The sequence below is a fragment of the Acartia tonsa genome, chromosome 8, assembly GCF_053477335.1.
Source record: "Acartia tonsa isolate MP-2025a chromosome 8, ASM5347733v1, whole genome shotgun sequence".
NCBI lineage: Eukaryota > Metazoa > Arthropoda > Copepoda > Calanoida > Acartiidae > Acartia > Acartia tonsa.
In genome coordinates this window covers 27777473-27795392 of record NC_137267.1, presented here as the reverse complement: position 1 = coordinate 27795392, position 17920 = coordinate 27777473, and the positions used below count along the sequence as shown (strand labels likewise).

Genomic DNA, 17920 nt, shown 5'->3' with positions numbered 1-17920 from the left:
TTATTTTTTTAAAGCGAAGCTTTTCTATAATTAGGGTCGGTCGGTCCGTCCCTCCGTACGTCCGTTTAAGATAGATAGCTTTTATTTATTCATTAATTTAGAATTAACCGAACGCTAAGCAAGATAGATAAATTACCATCCCCCCCCCTCTCCCTCACATAGCTGTTAAGACTTAAGATTTTTTGTTTCAGGCTTTCAGCGTATCTACTCTATAATAATCCACCTTCCAAAGTTCCAACACCCTACATTCTCCAACCCTCCACCCTGCTTACTGTCTTCTACATTTCAACTCAACCATATATCAAACTTGCTAATATCATAAAGTGAAAGAAAAGTTAAAAAATAAACCACCAATAACCATTAAACTGTTTTTAACCTATTTTTTTATCATATATCAAAAATAAACTATGACACCAGTAGAATCAGACTGCAGAGCCCAAATTTGAATTAAGTCCCCAATAAACTTTTTTTGGGGGATTTAAAAATCAATTTTATATGTTGCTGTGATCATTTTGATGGAAGCAAAAGCATTTTTTAGTTTGGGGTTAAATTGTTTCTTACAGAACAATTTGATGTGATTCAGATTATATCAATACAATAATAAAAACTCTACTCAGTTCGATGCAAATAATTTTTTTCTAAAACAATAATTTATATAGAAGAAATTTAACATTAAAATAAAACATATTATTCTGAAGTCTGAACCAATTAAAAGTCTTGTTTCATTTCAGTTTTTTTCAATTCAAAAAAGAGTGTTTTCACAAAGTGACTTATTTCCAATGTAGTTAAATAATTTTTATTGAATTAAAATGAAAATAATGAAAACTATACACATAAAAGATACATGCTTTTTAAAAATATTAAAAAAAAATAAGTTTGAATAATCTTATATTTCATCATATTTGTATATGTGACAAAAAAAATTGTTGTATTGCGTAAACGTTTGTTGTCATCTTTCACTATTTAACCCTTTACAGCCAATTTTTTTGTGTTTTAAATATGTGATGGAAAACAAGCACGATAAAGTTAATTCATTGATATATTGTAAAGAATTAAGTTTTTAATGAATTAATTTAGATGAAATCAAAAGGCCTTATTTTACTCTATACCAGAATACTATATATATGAAGCAAAACACTCTAAAAGCTACGAATTTTACCCAAATAAAAAAAGACCTTTTGCTCTGATCAAAAAAGACCACAGCAACAGTAAAATTAATTTTTAAATCCCCTCAAAAAAGTTTATTGGGGACTTAATTCAAATTTAGGCTCTGCAGTTTAATTCTACTGGTGTCATAGTATACTTTTGATATATGTTTTAAAAATAGGTTAAAAACAGTTTAAATAATGTATTAATCATTCTAACTCAAGTAATATGTACTAATTTAACCTAACATACTAACAAAACAATAATCATAACTTTTTTTACTTTAATGAAATAAATATTCTAAATAAATAAATAAACCATGTTGACTTAAATAAAATGAAAATAAATATTTTTATTTTATTTGGATTGGAGTTAGTTTTGTAAATTGTAACGTTTTGTCCTTGTTCTCTAAGGTCTCATATTTCTTGTATGAGGAGTTGACCCTTAGCTTTATGAGGTCATAAATGTTTCCCCCCCCCCCAAAAAAAAAAAACGCTGAATCGATAATAATTTATTACACTAGTATAGTCTCACCCCTCCCCTATTTAAGAAATGTTGTCGATATATATATGCTAATGATATTGATTCACCCCTACCTCGCCCCCCCTAGTTTGAAGGTTGACCGTTACGATACAAATATTGACCCCTCCCCTCCCCCCCCCCCACCCAAGAAATAACAATTCAAAACATATGGAAAATAGGAATTAGCGAAGCTTTTCTATAATTTGTGTTGGTTATAGACGTCAGTCTGTTCATCATTAATATGTTAGTATTACTATTTTATATAATTTATAGACAGAATACTTACTTATAATTTTGATTATACTTATGCATTTATGTTAATGTTCCCCCCCCCCCCCCCCCAAGAAATAACAAAACAAAACATATGGAAAATTCAAAATACTAGGAATTAGCGAAGCTTTTCTATAATTTGTGTTGGTTATAGACGTCAGTCTGTTCATCATTAATATGTTAGTATTTATATAATTTATAGACAGAATACTTACTTATAATTTTGATTATACTTATGCATTTATGTTAATGTTTTGCTTTAATGGATATTGTCATCCTTGTTAAAAATTTTTCACACATCCCAACACTTGATATTGACCCCTCCCCTCCCCCCCCCACCCAAGAAATAACAAAACAAAACTTATGGAAAATACTAGGAATTAGCGAAGCTTTTCTATAATTTGTGTTGGTTATAGACGTCAGTCTGTTCATCATTAATATGTTAGTATTTTATATAATTTATAGACAGAATACTTACTTATAATTTTGATTATACTTATGCATTTATGTTAATGTTTTGCTTTAATGGATATTGTCATCCTTGTTAAAAATATTTCACACATCCCAACACTTCATATTTGAAGATATCTATAATATTATTAATCTTAATAATTTCTTGGAAACCGACAACAAAGAAAAATAGTAAAAATGGTGGTAAAAATGTAAATTGGTAGGGGGTAATGATTTCCTTGAAATTTCAATTGCTTACGGACCTTTGAAGTGACAACATATACTTTTGTATATATTTATCCCTGATATAAATTGAACAGCATACACCGGAAACGGATGATATCAAATAACAGGGAATCTATAAATATATTGTTACAAATACAATTACAAACTATTATAAGTTAACTTTAATATATTTCATTATCGTTATATACTTTTTTTACGTAATGCAAAATTATACTTTTTTAATATTAGGAAGAATTTTTATTTTACCCTGTAAAAAAAGCAATGAAAAAAGTAAGACGTCTAAAATGTCGTATTCTTAACAGGTAGACTTTTTGGAGTAAGGAAATTATGTCATCACATTAATTTCATAGAAAGAACCTAAAAGTCTAATATATTTAGTAAATTTTATTTCGGAATTGTTTAACGAACATACTTCATTTAAGATTGCGTGATTTATTTCAGAAATAGAAATATACAACGTAAAAATTTATTATTTTTCAAAATCTAGTATTTATTTACGAAGCACTTCGTAAATAAATATTAAGAGATTTGAATATTTAGAAAAATATACAGCATGACCCTCGAAAAAGTATTTTTAAGCATCTGCAGCCCTTATTTCTCAATGAATTATTAAAAAATGCATATGTCCTTGTTCTCTATAGTATTCCACGTAAGTAGATATAAAAATATTTTTTTTACCTCCATTAACACCGGAGATTTTTAGTGCTAAAGTTTTGAAAAAGTGACTGAGGAAAAAGTAACTTTTAACATGATACGACTTTTTTCGCAAAATTAAGCTAGAAATCCTTTTATTTTTGTTACTAGCAGAAACTTTATACAAAAATGAAATAAAAAATTTAGTTTTTGAGTAAAAAGCATTTTTTTACACATTTTTTTTGAGTCTTTTTAGTTTAATGATATTTTGAAAAACTTACTTATTAGGCAAAATTGTTTAAGATTAAAAAACCAAATAAATCTCTATGAATATAGCAGGAAAATTGTTTTTGTTTCACAATCCTAACTTTAATAACAAAAAAGTTATAAAGAAAATAAAAATAAAACATAATGATTTTTTAGTCTAAAAAGCTTAATTTACCCCTTATTAAATAATTGAGATGTCAGAAAAGTAGGCGGAGCAACTGTCATAATTAATCCTTTTCTATAAATAAGGGTTAATAAATAACCTAAAATTTGCAAATAATCAATTCATTCAGTAGTATTTTTTGCCATTAAAAATTTATATTTTTTGGTGGAATAAAAAAGAAATATTTAGTTAACTTGTTTTTCTTTGTGTCTCATTATTCAATTGCCAGAAAAACATAATATAACCATCCAAAAAATAAGAGAAACAAAAAAAAATTCTTTTTCTCAGTCACTTTTTCAAAACTTTAGCTCTAAAAATCTCCGGTGTTAATGGAGGTAAAAAAAATATTTTTATATCTACTTACGTGTGGAATACTATGGAGAACAAGGACATATGCATTTTTTAATAATTCATTGAGAAATAAGGGCTGCAGATGCTTAAAAATACTTTTTCGAGGGTCATGCTGTAAATAGGGAGCTATTTGTGAACGAACGGAGAGGGGAATATATATCATATTCTTGAAATAGAATTCTTGGCGACGTTAATTAATATTCCCCAATTTCAATATTATCATGTCTCTAAATTCCCTTTTGATTTTTCTCGAAATACGATACGTTTAGGGTTTGGAATACTTAATATTTTAAATATGTAGTAGACACATCATTGCTGTTACCTTGTCTAAACCGGAATTATCTGGATTCCAGCCAATAACCGGAATGCCCAGGTATGCGGCCAGCTGCAGGAAATATTGACTGGATGTTGTGCTGCTTCCATAACTAAACCAAAGATAAATTTTGTATACGTTCTGAAGTTGAACTAAAAATGAAAAGAAAAACATATCTTAAACAAGTTCTTTTTTGTATTACAAAGAAAATAAGACAGGAATATGTCTCTGGGATAGAGATTAGATAGAATTTGTGTACCTTTCAGTGTCTGTAAGATAGATAATGGCCGCACTAGAACTGTTCACTTGACTGCACAGTAGATCTAAGATATCTAAAAAAAATATAAATATAACTATATCAGTAGCGTGCTATAGAGTGTGCAGGTGTATCACACCCCCCCCCCCCCTTACCAAATGGGCGCAAGGTAAACATCCATGTAGACTCACACTTTCCTTGTGAGCTTGTGACACCATCCTAATACACCACCAATTTTCCTCATTGTTACTGTACTATTCTATTGAGATTCTATAAAACAAATATACTTTTTAAAAGAGGCTCATTTTCCTTTATTAGAAAATTTAAATAACGTCCTTTGTGGCCACAACATTCTGTAAAAAAAGGATTTAGACGTTAAAAAATTATATTCATGAAATACTTGTAACATAAGTGAAAAAAAAATATGTAAAACATATTCTTAATTTATTTAATTAACATTCTAATCAAATGATAATAAAATATTTGTTTCTCCTGACACTAGACAAATTTATGTCTATTTTTACAGAGGTAGTACTAATTGATCCAGGAATAGTTTAAGCTATTTTTTACATTGAAAGTCATAAAATAAATAATTATAGCTACTAGTGATAAAAACGCCAAGACATATTTTATAAATAAAAAAATATATTTTAAGTGAAATATGAGATATTTTGTAGGATAAAATACAAATATATTTTTCAATAGTGAAATCAAAGAAGTAAAATTCTTTGAAAATAATTCAAATTTTAAATTTAATATATATTACTTTTGATTCAATTAACTTTATTTTCAAAAACACAGATCTAAAGTTTTAAAATATTACTTTTTGCGGATTTTGAATCAGAACGATTGCTTCGAAGATATCAAAATTAAATTTCCCGTCGTTTGAAGAAAACAGCAATGACAGCCAGACTGCCTTTTTGCAGGTTTTAGGCTATTTTTATATATTCTACATTTTTCCCCATACCTTTGGTGTTTATAGTCCGATTTTCAAATTTTTTTGCGATGTCAGTATCAAAATATTTTTTTCATTGTTATGCGCATCTAGTATGTATAGTCATTTACTTTAACCGTCGTTATCATACAAAATATAACAAGATTTCATGTTTTTTTTAGCAGGTTTTTGGCTATTTTTATATGTTTTACATATTTCCTCATATCTTTGGTCCGAGTTTCAAACTTTTTAGCAATGACAATTTCAAAATCTAGTATGTATAGTACAGTCATTTACTTTAACCGTCGTTATCATACAAAATAAAATAAGATTACATGTTTTTTTAGCAGGTTTTGGGCTATTTTTATATGTTTTACATATTTCCTTATATCTTTGGACCGAGTTTCAAACTTTTTGGCGATGACAATATCAAAATCTAGTATGTATAGTATAGTCATTTACTTTAACCGTCGTTATCATACAAAATAAAACAAGATTACATGTTTTTTTAGCAGGTTTTTGGCTATTTATATATGTTTTACATATTTCCTTATATCTTTGGACCGAGTTTCAAACTTTTTGGCGATGACAATATCAAAATCTAGTATGTATAGTCATTTACTTTGACCGTCGTTATCATACAAAATAAAACAAGATTTCGTGTTTATTTTTTCCAATAAATCTATTCTTGATTTTAATAAATACACTTTAAATCTACTTGTACATATTCCCATCCACGATTTTTTGTGCTTCGCTACATATGGATGTTGTCATCCTTGTTTTTCATTGGTTAAATAGCTACCTTGTCTCACTACCTTGTCGGCCTTTTTATCAATTATGTTATTTGGACATGGAATTTATTAGAGAATTGTGCTTCTATAGGAAAATAAATTCTGAAATTTCTTAGGAACTTCCAATTTCGTGTATGAAAATCTTACCATTAGGTGGAGGTGAAATTGCGAGAACCTCATCAAAATTAATTGAGTGGTCATTGTCGTGGATTTTCTGCTTCCGACTGAACTCAAATCTAAATAAATTTTTTTAAATAAAGGCAAATTTGCTAGAGTTAAATATGTAGATGTGTAGGGGAGGGACAAAAGACAATTATTTCATACTAAAACAATTCCCCTATAGACTGACAAACCTAGTGATGTCCACAGAAATCTTTACCTGAAAATATAACCATCTATTTAAAATAGAATCCAAGCCATTTTTCTTATATAAATTAAAGGACCACCAGAGCAATACCGACACACTGGCGACGGATCAAATGAATTATAAACTGAAAGCCATAGACGTCCAAGGGGGGGGGGGGGGGGGTAAAGTTGGGATTACCCCCCCCCATCAATTTTTTTTTAATTTTACCCCCCCCCAAAACAATTTTAGGAGGGTAAATACCCCCCCCCCCAAATGAAAAAATCTCTTAACAAATTTTTTTTTACACATTTAATAAATTTTAAATTACCCCCCCCAAAAAAAATTTTACCCCGGGGGTAAATTTTGGGGGGGGGTATACAAAATTTACCCCTGCCAACAGATTTCAGGGGGGTAGTTCCCCCCCCCCCCCCAAGCAAATTTTACCCCCGGGGTAAAAATAATGGGGGGGGGGGGAGGGGTAAAAAAAATTTGCTGCGAGCTTCGCGCGCCATTTTACCCCCAAAAAATGAATTACCCCCCCCCTCCTGAAAAAATTTGAGAGCTCATTAGTATTCACAAAATTTCTGCCGTCAATCTTTAATAGTAGCCGAGAATTAAAATCAAGTTTTGCTGATAGACGGATATTTCAAATTATAGATTGACTTTGCTTTTAAAAAGTGTATTATAATATCCTTATACTAAAGTAACAGGATGTTTGTTTGTCTGTGTATCTGTGTGTCTGTACTGAAGGATCTCGCTAACCGCTGAACCGATCGGGTTCTCCTTAACAGGGTAGCTTCTCATAAGTCCCGGGAAGGTTTATAACTATTTTCTTCAAAAAATGAAAAATACCCCCCTCCAAAAAAAAATCTTTAAATCTAAAATAAGAAATTGGGTTATCAAATTCGACTCCCCCCTCCTCAAGTGCCCCTAGAGGCCCCTAGGGGCGAATCCGCTAGTAAGATATAATGTATCTAAAAATTGTAGAAAATAATAAGATATTGGATTAAACGTTCATACAAACAAGAACAAAATATTGTTACAGGAAAAATAAGTGACAGACAAAAATCAAATACAGCAAATTCTAAACACAGACAAAAACACATACTTAGTTTGACTTAGAGAAACAAACATGTTGTTGTACATACATGTAGTGAGACCGTCAAAACGAAGAGACAGAAATATTGATAGCATGCAATTTTTCTAATCTTTTACATTTGATGTTTTGTTAGAACTTTCTATATAATTATACTCTATAAGAAGATAATAATATCTGATTCAAAGTTGCATGTACAAGTAGCAAAAAAAAAATGAAAATTAGCAAAGATTATATTGAAGGCCCTTTTATGAAAAGGATCATCTAAGTAAAAAAAAAATTTCAAATACTAAGATGTTTCTGTTATTGTTATATCTAAAATAATATTATTATTTAAAAAGCACGAGAATTATATTTAAAAAAGCTAACCTGTATTCTGAATTAATCACACTAAGAACTTCCTAGAAATAAAATATTCTATGATTCTGCACAGAAACTTTACGAACTGATTATGGTGTTTGCTTTGTCAGTATGTAAGATAATAGGCACTTTAAACGTCTCTATATGTATATTGAATATTTATAAATCAAGTAATTTCCTTTCCAAATGTATCATTTCTTTAATAACCTAACCTAGTTTTATTACTATCCGTATTTTCCACTATTCATTTTTTATGTCACCCACCCACCCTTATTCGCTTTTTTGAAAGTGTTTTTGTCAAAAAAAGAGGAGGGGGGTTTGAAAAGAAACTTCCATTTCTGTCATGGAAAATAAGAAAGTTTTCTAGAAATGTAATAACATATTGTGGGAGTAAAAACATAAATAAGACAAACATAAGAAAGAAAAATATAATTAAATTTAAAAAAAAAAGTAAATGCTATGAAGGAAAAACGAAAGAGAGGTAATAGAAAATAACGAAAAAGAAAAAAAATATTAAAATTGACAAATGCCAGTCGGAAATGTACCGATAAGAGTAATTTGTATTGTAGCTGTACTTTTAAAAAATATTAAATCATTATCTTACATTGTCTAGATTACTGGTGCTGCTTGATATGTGGTGAAGATATTTTCTTTTTCTTTCCAACCAAAGGGTGTGAGGAACTATTATGCCAAGTTTTAACAAGGGCCTAAAAATGAAATATGTTTTATTTATTTTCTTTTAAGGGGGGTGGGAAGAGCTTAAAACCACCGCAAGGCTAAAGTTTGAAGAAAATATAATTGCCTTAAACCATTTTGAGGCCTTATTAAAGCTTCCCTAAGATAAGGTTCTTAATCGGTTAAGTGGTTAACTAGACCTAAACGGACCAACATAATAAGCTTCTACTGTATTTAATAGGATATAGCCAAATATCCCGAGTCTAGTTGTTTTAAAAACATTCATAGTTTGTAGAAAAAAACTTTGTAAAAATACTTACTTATCAGAAAGATCCACTCTTGTTTCATTCTTATAAATATCTGTATTCATAAAATCATTTATTTTTACTTTTATGTTTACTAATAACTACTCTTCGACTGAATATTATTTCTGAATATCATTTTTAAAAAACATTTAGATATTTTTGAAAATCATTATTCTATTCTTTAGAAAATCATAATCTGATTTGTATAGCAATAATAACCTAACAAAAGAACAATAAAAAATAATAAAACAGAATATAATAATTTCTATTCAATTTTTAATTGATGAATAAAAACATCTGGAAACTTCTCAAATAATTTATCATTTATCAACAATATTTCTTCTACAGTAAAACAAGGATAATCAGGTTCAATAACAGTAAAGCTTTTCAAACCATAAGAGTAGAAAACTGGGAAATTCGAGAAAAAAATAGGGGAATGAAAAGAGAAGGATATGAGCAGAAGATAGGAGATGGGATCGCAGTACGGACAGACAAAACAATTACTATAGCAGGTACTTAACTATATGAATGTATATGTAGATTTCTTTAAGGAAAACTACTCTACTCATAAGAGTAAAAAACATTATACAGCATATCAATTTGATGACAATAACTTTTCTTTATTGTTCAATACAATTTCCATGATATTACAACTGTTTACTAAAGTAAAAGTTTACCTAAACCGAGGAACAATGAAAAAAATTTGCAAAATAAAAATATAAAAGAGGTAATATTAAAGTAAACATAATACTTGTTGTCATTATCTTTGCAGGTTCAGGCATAAGAATTTTTATAAGAAAAATAGAGGAAAAGAAAAGAATATTGTATATTTTTAAAAAATCTTTGCTTATTTTCTTCGGAATACTCTGATCTTTCTAACCCAAACTTTTTTCTCAATAATATCCCATGAGAAAATAATATTAATGTTATAAAAATAGAGATAAATAAAACACTATGACATACTAGCATTTGCACTTCAAGAGGCCTCTAGTGGAACTGTAAAGATTGGAGGGTGGGGAGGGAGTGGGGGAGGGGTAGAATCCAATCAACTGCTTAAAATTTAGTTTTTCTCACCATTTACAGCTTCACTTAAAAATGAAAGTCATATTGGTCCAATGACCAGCAACGTTCAAACAACAAAAAAACCCTCTCCAAATATACCAGACTTTACTACCCATAACCAAATTAGGGGTGTTAAAAAGATATCCAAGAAACTAGAAATTGATATATTTGTTTCCATGAATGGTAAATGCTTTCTGCTTCTCAAAGGATATGTACAATGATTCTAAGAATGATAACAGTTACTAGATTTGTAAAGCCACAACCAATTAATTTATTGTGCTCTGGAAGACCAGATGTTTATAAAATTACGTGTTTTTTAGTTAGCTAAACTAACAAATTGTTTTATTATTTCTTAGATATAACTTCTTTCCATAAATGCAAGCTTCCAGTCAAATGCGCTTATTAAGGACAGTTTGACCTAATAAGCGCATTTGACTAAAAGCTTGTATACAATTTTACGGAAAATACGCAAAAAATTTTCCCCAGTTGTCATTTATGATCAGTATAACACTTATGAATACATTTATCATCCTTCTTGTATGCTAGAGGAAATATTTGAAAGTTGTAAGAGAGTTTCTTCATCAAACCTGACATCTCAGTTCTAATATTTTACACATATATTTCTGAGTTTTTTTTTCATATCTTTTACATATATGCTATATTCTTTTGATGTATGTCATTTACATCCATTAAAACAATATTTTTAATGAAAAAGAAAGTAGGTACTTTTCAGAAATAATATAAAGATTTGCAGGAAAATTTTGCATCAGATGTAATTGATGTTTTTGTATATTTATATTGTAGTTGTAGTACTCAAAGTTTAGTTTAATTTATGTTCTGATTAGCTTTTAGAATATTTCATATAGAAAATGTCAACTCTTCTATTCTAAGCAGTGGCGTGCCCAACAATTCACTAGAGATGTGGGAAAGGGGTGAATAAAGAGAAATGTAGATTATTTCAATAACAGTTTAAAGGGGGAGTTGACATATCTCTACACCCCTATCACACGCTAACGTTTCTAAGAAAAATAACGTAAGTGAAGAAAGTCGCTCAAAAAATCAGCATGTGACGTAATAAAAATGATGGATTATCCATCTCTTTTTTAGAGGTTTTCTTTCCCACTCCTCCTCTCCTCATCCCTCATTTTTATGACATCAGAATTTTTTTCAGCAACTTTCTTTACACACAAAAAAAAAATTACAAAAGCAACTGAATACTTTCCCCTTTTTTAGTTTCGTTTGACAAAAAAAGAAACTATACAAACCTTTGTTACTACTTTTTCTCTCTGGCAAAGCATTCTAAAACTATAAATAGAGTGTCCGTGCTAGAGATTGACCAAGACCTGGTCGCTACTATCGACGCAGATTACGTTGACATCAACACATTAAAATGTATATAGCATACAATAATGTTAAAAGAGGGTAAACTATTGCCCCATTCTCCACCATGGATACATACTTCACAAGAGAGGTTACTAGGGGCAAAACAATCATTTTTAGACTCAAATATATATTTCTGTAATCCAATACTTGGAAGACACTGCTTAATTTTCATGGGAATCAAATCAATTATATTAAAGTGACCCGATACGTCGGGAAAAAATGAAGAAAATAACTAAGCCGCATATAATTACATCAAAACAAACTGTGTGTTCCCAAAATTACTGTTATCTATAATACAAAGTAGCTTGATGTCTGTCCGTCTGTCTGTCTGTCCGTCTGTCCGTCTGTCTGTCCCTTAAGATCTCGGTAACCACTGAACCGATTGGATTCTACTCTTCAGGGTATATTTCTATTGGTCCTGTGGTGGTTTTAAGCTATTTTCTTGGGGGGTGGGACACCCCCAACCCCCCAAAAAACAAAAAAATCCCCCCCCCCATTTTTTTTTTTTTTTTTTTTTTTTTGCTGAACATTTCCTAGGTTCTTTGGGTTTTGTAGAAGATTTCCTAGGTTCTTTAGGTTTTGTAGAAGATTTCCTAGGTTCTTTAGGTTTTGTAGAAGATTTCCTAGGTTCTTTAGGTTTTGTAGAAGATTTCCTAGGTTCTTTAGGTTTTGTAGAAGATTTCCTAGGTTCTTTAGGTTTTGTAGAAGATTTCCTTGGTCCTTTAACGAATTTCGCCTTAATTTTTTTAATCACCTCTTGGGGCAAAGCCCCTAGAGGCTAGGGGCGAAGCCGCTAGTCTATAATACAAAGTAGAACGATGTCTATCTGTCCGTCTGTCTGTCTGTCCCTTAAGATCTCGGTAACCACTGAACCGATCGGATTCTACTCTTCAGGGTATCTACCTATTGGTCCTGTGGTGGTTTTAAGCTATTTTCTTGGGGGGTGGGACACCCCCAACCCCCCCAAAAACCAAAAAATCCCTCCCCCATTTTTTTTTTTTTTTTTTTTTTTGAAGGAGATTTCCATGGTCCTTTACGATCTGTCCGTCTGTCCGTCTGTCTGTCCGTCTGTCTGTCTGTCCCTTAAGATCTCGGTAACCACTGAACCGATTGGATTCTACTCTTCAGGGAAAATACCTACTGGTCCTGTGGTGGTTTTAGGCTATTTTCTTGGGGGGTGGGACACCCCCAACCCCCCCAAAAATAAAAAAAAATCCAACCCCCAATTTTTTTTTTTTTTTACATTTTTTGTAAAATCTCAGTAACTGCTGATCAAATTGGACTCTACCCTTCTGGGAATATACCTATTGGTCCTCTGGTGGTTTTAAGCTATTTTCTTGGGGGGTGGGACACCCCAACCCCCCCAAAAATAAAAAAATCCCCACTTCCAAAATTTTTATTTTTTTTATTTTTTTAAACAAAAACCAGTAATTGGGGTGGGGGAACCCCACTGCAACATGGCGCGAAGCCCCCATGAATCCCCCCCCCCGAAAAAAAAAATCAAAATATTTTTTTTTTAATTTTAATTTTTGTGTATGCGAACAACCTAGGTCTAATTTTTACGAATTGAAATTTTTGTGTATACGGCAAACAACCTGGGTTTAATCTGTACAAATTAAAATTTTGGTGCATAAAGCGCACAACCTGGGTTTAATTTTACCACAGAGTAAATAAACAAAGAATAATTTTTTGAATATTTCTATTAAGGAGGGTTGACTTCCCAAAACTATATAGGGCGAAGCCCCTAGAGGCTAGGGGCGAAGCCGCTAGTTGTATTATAAAGAGAATATAAAAAAGTCGTATATAATCATATACGGAAGTAAATGCACACCAATAATAAATAACATCACATTCAGATATTATTGTCTCCTTTATTGAACGACAAATCATCCCATGCTTTTCTTTATCAGACTATTGTTGCGCAGTCACTCTACATATAACCAGAAAATTAATAATATATGAGCGTTTTAACAATAGTAACTTAAGTTGTCCTATAGTATATTGGATGGTCTAAATATCTTATTATCTAATTAATTAATCTTTCCCCTAGCCAATTTGAAAAAAAACAGGGATGACAACATCCATAAAAGCGAAGCTCTGAAATCAATTTGGAGAATAAACGAACATGAACACTTGTAGAGTGTCAAGACTTAGAAAGAAGGATACACAAAATTGTCTAAATCTTGTTGTTATTGCATAAATACAGGATTCTGTTTAAGGATATACTTCTATTTGTAGAACTTGATTATAGATATGTTTCGCTAACTGTACCTTGTGTCCTAGGTACAGTATAAGATGAAAAAGGTACTTATATCATATAAAAAATGTTGTCTGGTAACGGTTATAGAATTGCGAATTTGTAGTACTTACTTTATTAATGACTAGCTGCTACGCCACTGAAGGCCTTTAGGAGCTCTTACGGTCGGTGTGTGTGTGTGTGTGTGTGTGTGGGGGGGGGGGGGGTTGGACCCTCTGTCTTTCAATTGTAGTTTTAAAAAGAAAAAGTATCGGCACCCTTGTTGGTAACCTCCACAAAAATAGTTATAAATATTCCCAGAAGCTAAATTGTAAAAATTATCGGTTCATCGGTTAGCGAGATCCTTCGGTACAGGCACACATATCCTGTTGCTTTATCATATGGATAAAGATTTGTTCAGAATGAATTTTCTTATCCCTAAATATCTGATCCCTTTCACATCAAAGTAAGATGAGTTGATTGCCACTTACAGGGAAAAAGATTTATATCAAAGAAATAATAATTTTAGTATATCTGATAATTAATCGAATAAATTAAATTGAATAAATCTAACAAGTGAATGTCAAAGATTAAAACCAAATATTTAAATGCATGAACTTTTGGACTTTCAGTAATGAATATATCATTTAATTGTTACATGAATCTCTTCATACACGGTTTCAAATTTATAGAACAATTATAACATGCATGAATTTAGAATCAGTGCAAATATTTTTTAAATCGCACGTAAAATATTTTTAAGCTACAAAACAGATTGTATAAATGATTTCCTGGTTTAGGCCGTGGATTCCATCTGATCTTATCTAGCATTACACTAAAAGTTCCTGAAAACGATAGTATTTTAGGTGAAAACTTATTCCCTTCTTCCTTCAAATGGGCGTTGTTAGATAATAATCTTTAAATTTATCTCAAAAACATATTTACCATCATTACAAATAGTCAAGTGACGATAAAAGCTGGAATTTAAGAACTTACTGAGCTTTCTAAAGTCTTGTAAAACGGTTGACAGTCTTATTTACAGCTGGGATTAAGTGTAAATTTTGAATTTTCTCAACTCAACTATAAAATTAATCAAATAAGGGAAAATAAAGTCAGATTAAAAGTGTTCTTATAGAGTAAAGAAGAAAAAACTAAGCTAATAGCAGCAAAGTTTTTTAAAGAGATTAAGACTTTGTTTTTAAAGTCGTACAATCAATTTATAAACACTTTGTCATAAATCTTATTCTGTCATTTGATCAGAAAAGGCCAACAGACCTAATTATGAAGAGAGCGAACGGCTAAGAAAGCCTTTTTTTACTGTCAACTCAAAACAAGGTTAGAGAAAATACAACAATTACACCTTCCTCCTTGTTTCGCCTTGATTAAAATTTTTGTATTATTTGAAAAACTTAAAGATTTATCCAAGGATTTAACACGGATTAACAACTTTACTATAAAACTCAAATCTTCCCAGAAACCTTTCCATTTTAGTTTTTTTCTTTAACTGCGTAACTTCTCTATAGTCAAGACTCTGTAAATCCATATTTCTGATTTACCTTTACTTTATATGTATGAGTTGTGTTTATGTGTAAGTATGTATCATCTAATAATTTTCAGTTTGATTTAATTCGTTGAAAAGGTGAAAATGTTTTATCTGTATATTTACAGCTGAATGCAGTGTTACAAATTTATAATATATCTATATTACAAAGTAGAACGATGTCTGTCTGTCTGTTTATTTGTAGCGAAGGATCTCGCTAACCGCTGAACCGATCGGGTTCTCCTTTACAGGGTAGCTTCTCTTAGGTCCCGGGAAGGTTTATAACTATTTTCTTGGGGGGTGGGACAACCCAACCCCCCCCAAAAAAGAAAAATACCCCCTTAAAAAAAATATTTTCTTTTTAAAAGTAAAATTAAAATAATGGGGTCGACTATCCCCCCCCCCAGCCCCCCCCCAAAAGAAATTAAAAAAAAAATTTCTTTTAAATCTAAAACACGAAAAATTGGTTTGATCAAACCTCTTGGGGCAAAGCCCCTAGAGGCTAGGGTCGAAGCCGCTAGTATTTAATAATGAACTAATAGTTATTTCTCGCATCGTATTATAAACGGCTTTCCGCGGATATAGAATGTACAATTATGAGATTAAAACTAGTTTTTTTAGCCCCGAGGTGACGAAGTCACCGGCTAAAAAAACTAGTTTTAATCTTATGATTGTACATTTCTATATTCGTAGAAAGCTGGATATAATACGATGCTAGACATAGTTTTTTCGTATGGATGAGAACCGGTTCCTATCCACCGGATTCGAATGAATACGAGAAAATAATTTAAATCTATTTCAATAGAGTAAATTAAAAAATGAATTAAGAATTTAATAGTTTTAAAAAAAGGGAAAATTAAGCTTTATTAGATAGCGCTTTGCTTAGTAAATAAGAAATATTTTAACCTGTGTATAGAAGGACGAATAGTTGAGCATACTTTATCATAGCAATTACAATCTGAGTCTACAGTCACCTTAATATAAGAAACAAGTAACTTTTGGGATATAAAGTAATAATACAGTTTGTTTGTTTATTTAGCAGACTTATTCGAGTCTTTGGTCACATTTTAAAATTTTAACACTAAATTAATTACCTAATTTGTTTTCTTTTAAACTGTTTGCTAATAAATGTCTATAAATCTTTCTGTCTGTCTATTAATTTGTCTTTTTAGTCTAAATTAGCAGTCTATCTACCAAATTTTTTTTTTTGGCTGAATATCTGTCTATCAATATTTCTATTTATCTTAATCTTAACCTTCCTTTAATCTAATCTTTAAAAAAATCTATCTGTCTAATTATGTGACAATCTAACACATTCTGTCCTTGTATTTGTCTATTTATCTGTATAATTTTCTATTTGAATAATTGTCTATTTGTCAAATTTACAACATGATAAAAATAGTTCAAGTTTTTACTTACTGTTTTGTATGTATATCACCTAAGTCTTTAAGATAAATTCATTTTGTATCTGAAAATACCACAATAAACCATAATAACATTTTATGACAATCTTAAATCCTGAATAATAAAAGGTTTTATGTTGGCTATAGTCTATCTAACAGGATTAGGGAGCAACAGCCATTCTCAGCTGGACAGCTTACAGAGACCTCACAATCAGCCGCACAATTTACTTAACCAACCCATAAGTCTCAGCATCAGCCACCCGTCAGCTGCGTGACTTTTTAGAAGATAAAGCAGCGACTAAACTCATCATAAATAGAAAAAGCTTTAATCGCGGGTTCGAAAATTCTTGACAGACTGGAGGAAGAATCAACAACTAAGCCGCAGCCACCCTCATCCAGTCTAAGACAATCTTAGCCGCAGCCGCTAATTTGTATTCAGCCGCAATTATATTCAATCAGCTAAATGCGAATTGCCCGCCTAAATAAACTGTCAAAAGTTTATTTATACTGTTTTTTATAATGTAACAAAGATATTGCTTAATATACAGATAAGGTGACAAAATAACTTTAAACAAGGCTTACTGTCGACTGACAGCATTGCCTCTGTACCCCCATCACACAAAAAGCACAAAAACAAATATAAAAAAGTTTATGTAATGCAAAGATACAAATGTTTCTTACATAGGAAATAATGTTTTACAGTAGATTGGTTAATTATATCTGTCAGGGCCAAAACAAGGTGGAAAACAAAACGGCAAATATTAGTCTTTAACACTAGCTATGGAACAAAATAGAAAAGTAGTTAAAAAATATAAAATGAACAGATTCTGTCATGTGTGTTCACCTTAATGTAATTCAGCTATTATTTGTTTTTGTAATGAAAAAAGACAAAGTAAAATCAACCTTTAAACTTATTAGCTGGATTACGTGTGTACTATACAAGAATCTAAAAATGACTGAAAAGTAAGTTTTATCCTGGCAACTTGGATATTTGGTGTAGGGATGGGTGATCAACATCTTTAGTTACATATCGGGCTCGTCAAAATTACACCTCTCCCCTAACCTTTGAAACATATCAAACAATAATAACAACATCCATAAAAGCGAAGTTTTGAAACGTTAGGACAAACGAACATAAACACTTTTCTCGTATTCATTTGAATCCGGTGGAT

The 17920-nt window shown here is 30.8% G+C and overlaps 1 protein-coding gene across 2 annotated transcripts in view; it reads right to left on the bottom strand.

The window, feature by feature from the left end:
* The window catches only part of LOC145326426 (glutamate receptor ionotropic, NMDA 2B-like), a 295851-nt gene that overhangs the window by 166325 nt on the left and 111606 nt on the right, over positions 1–17920 (bottom strand). For both annotated transcript variants that reach the window (XM_080169776.1, XM_080169777.1), the window contains exons 2-10: positions 16765–16815; positions 16252–16319; positions 14600–14650; positions 9140–9182; positions 8749–8851; positions 8154–8185; positions 6490–6578; positions 4621–4693; positions 4371–4473 (exon numbers count right to left, since the gene is read on the bottom strand). In XM_080169776.1, coding sequence (XP_080025902.1) covers positions 4371–4473; positions 4621–4693; positions 6490–6578; positions 8154–8185; positions 8749–8851; positions 9140–9182; positions 14600–14650; positions 16252–16291 — 534 coding nt within the window. In that variant the 5' untranslated portion in view covers positions 16292–16319; positions 16765–16815. The remainder of the gene's footprint in view (positions 1–4370; positions 4474–4620; positions 4694–6489; positions 6579–8153; positions 8186–8748; positions 8852–9139; positions 9183–14599; positions 14651–16251; positions 16320–16764; positions 16816–17920) is intronic.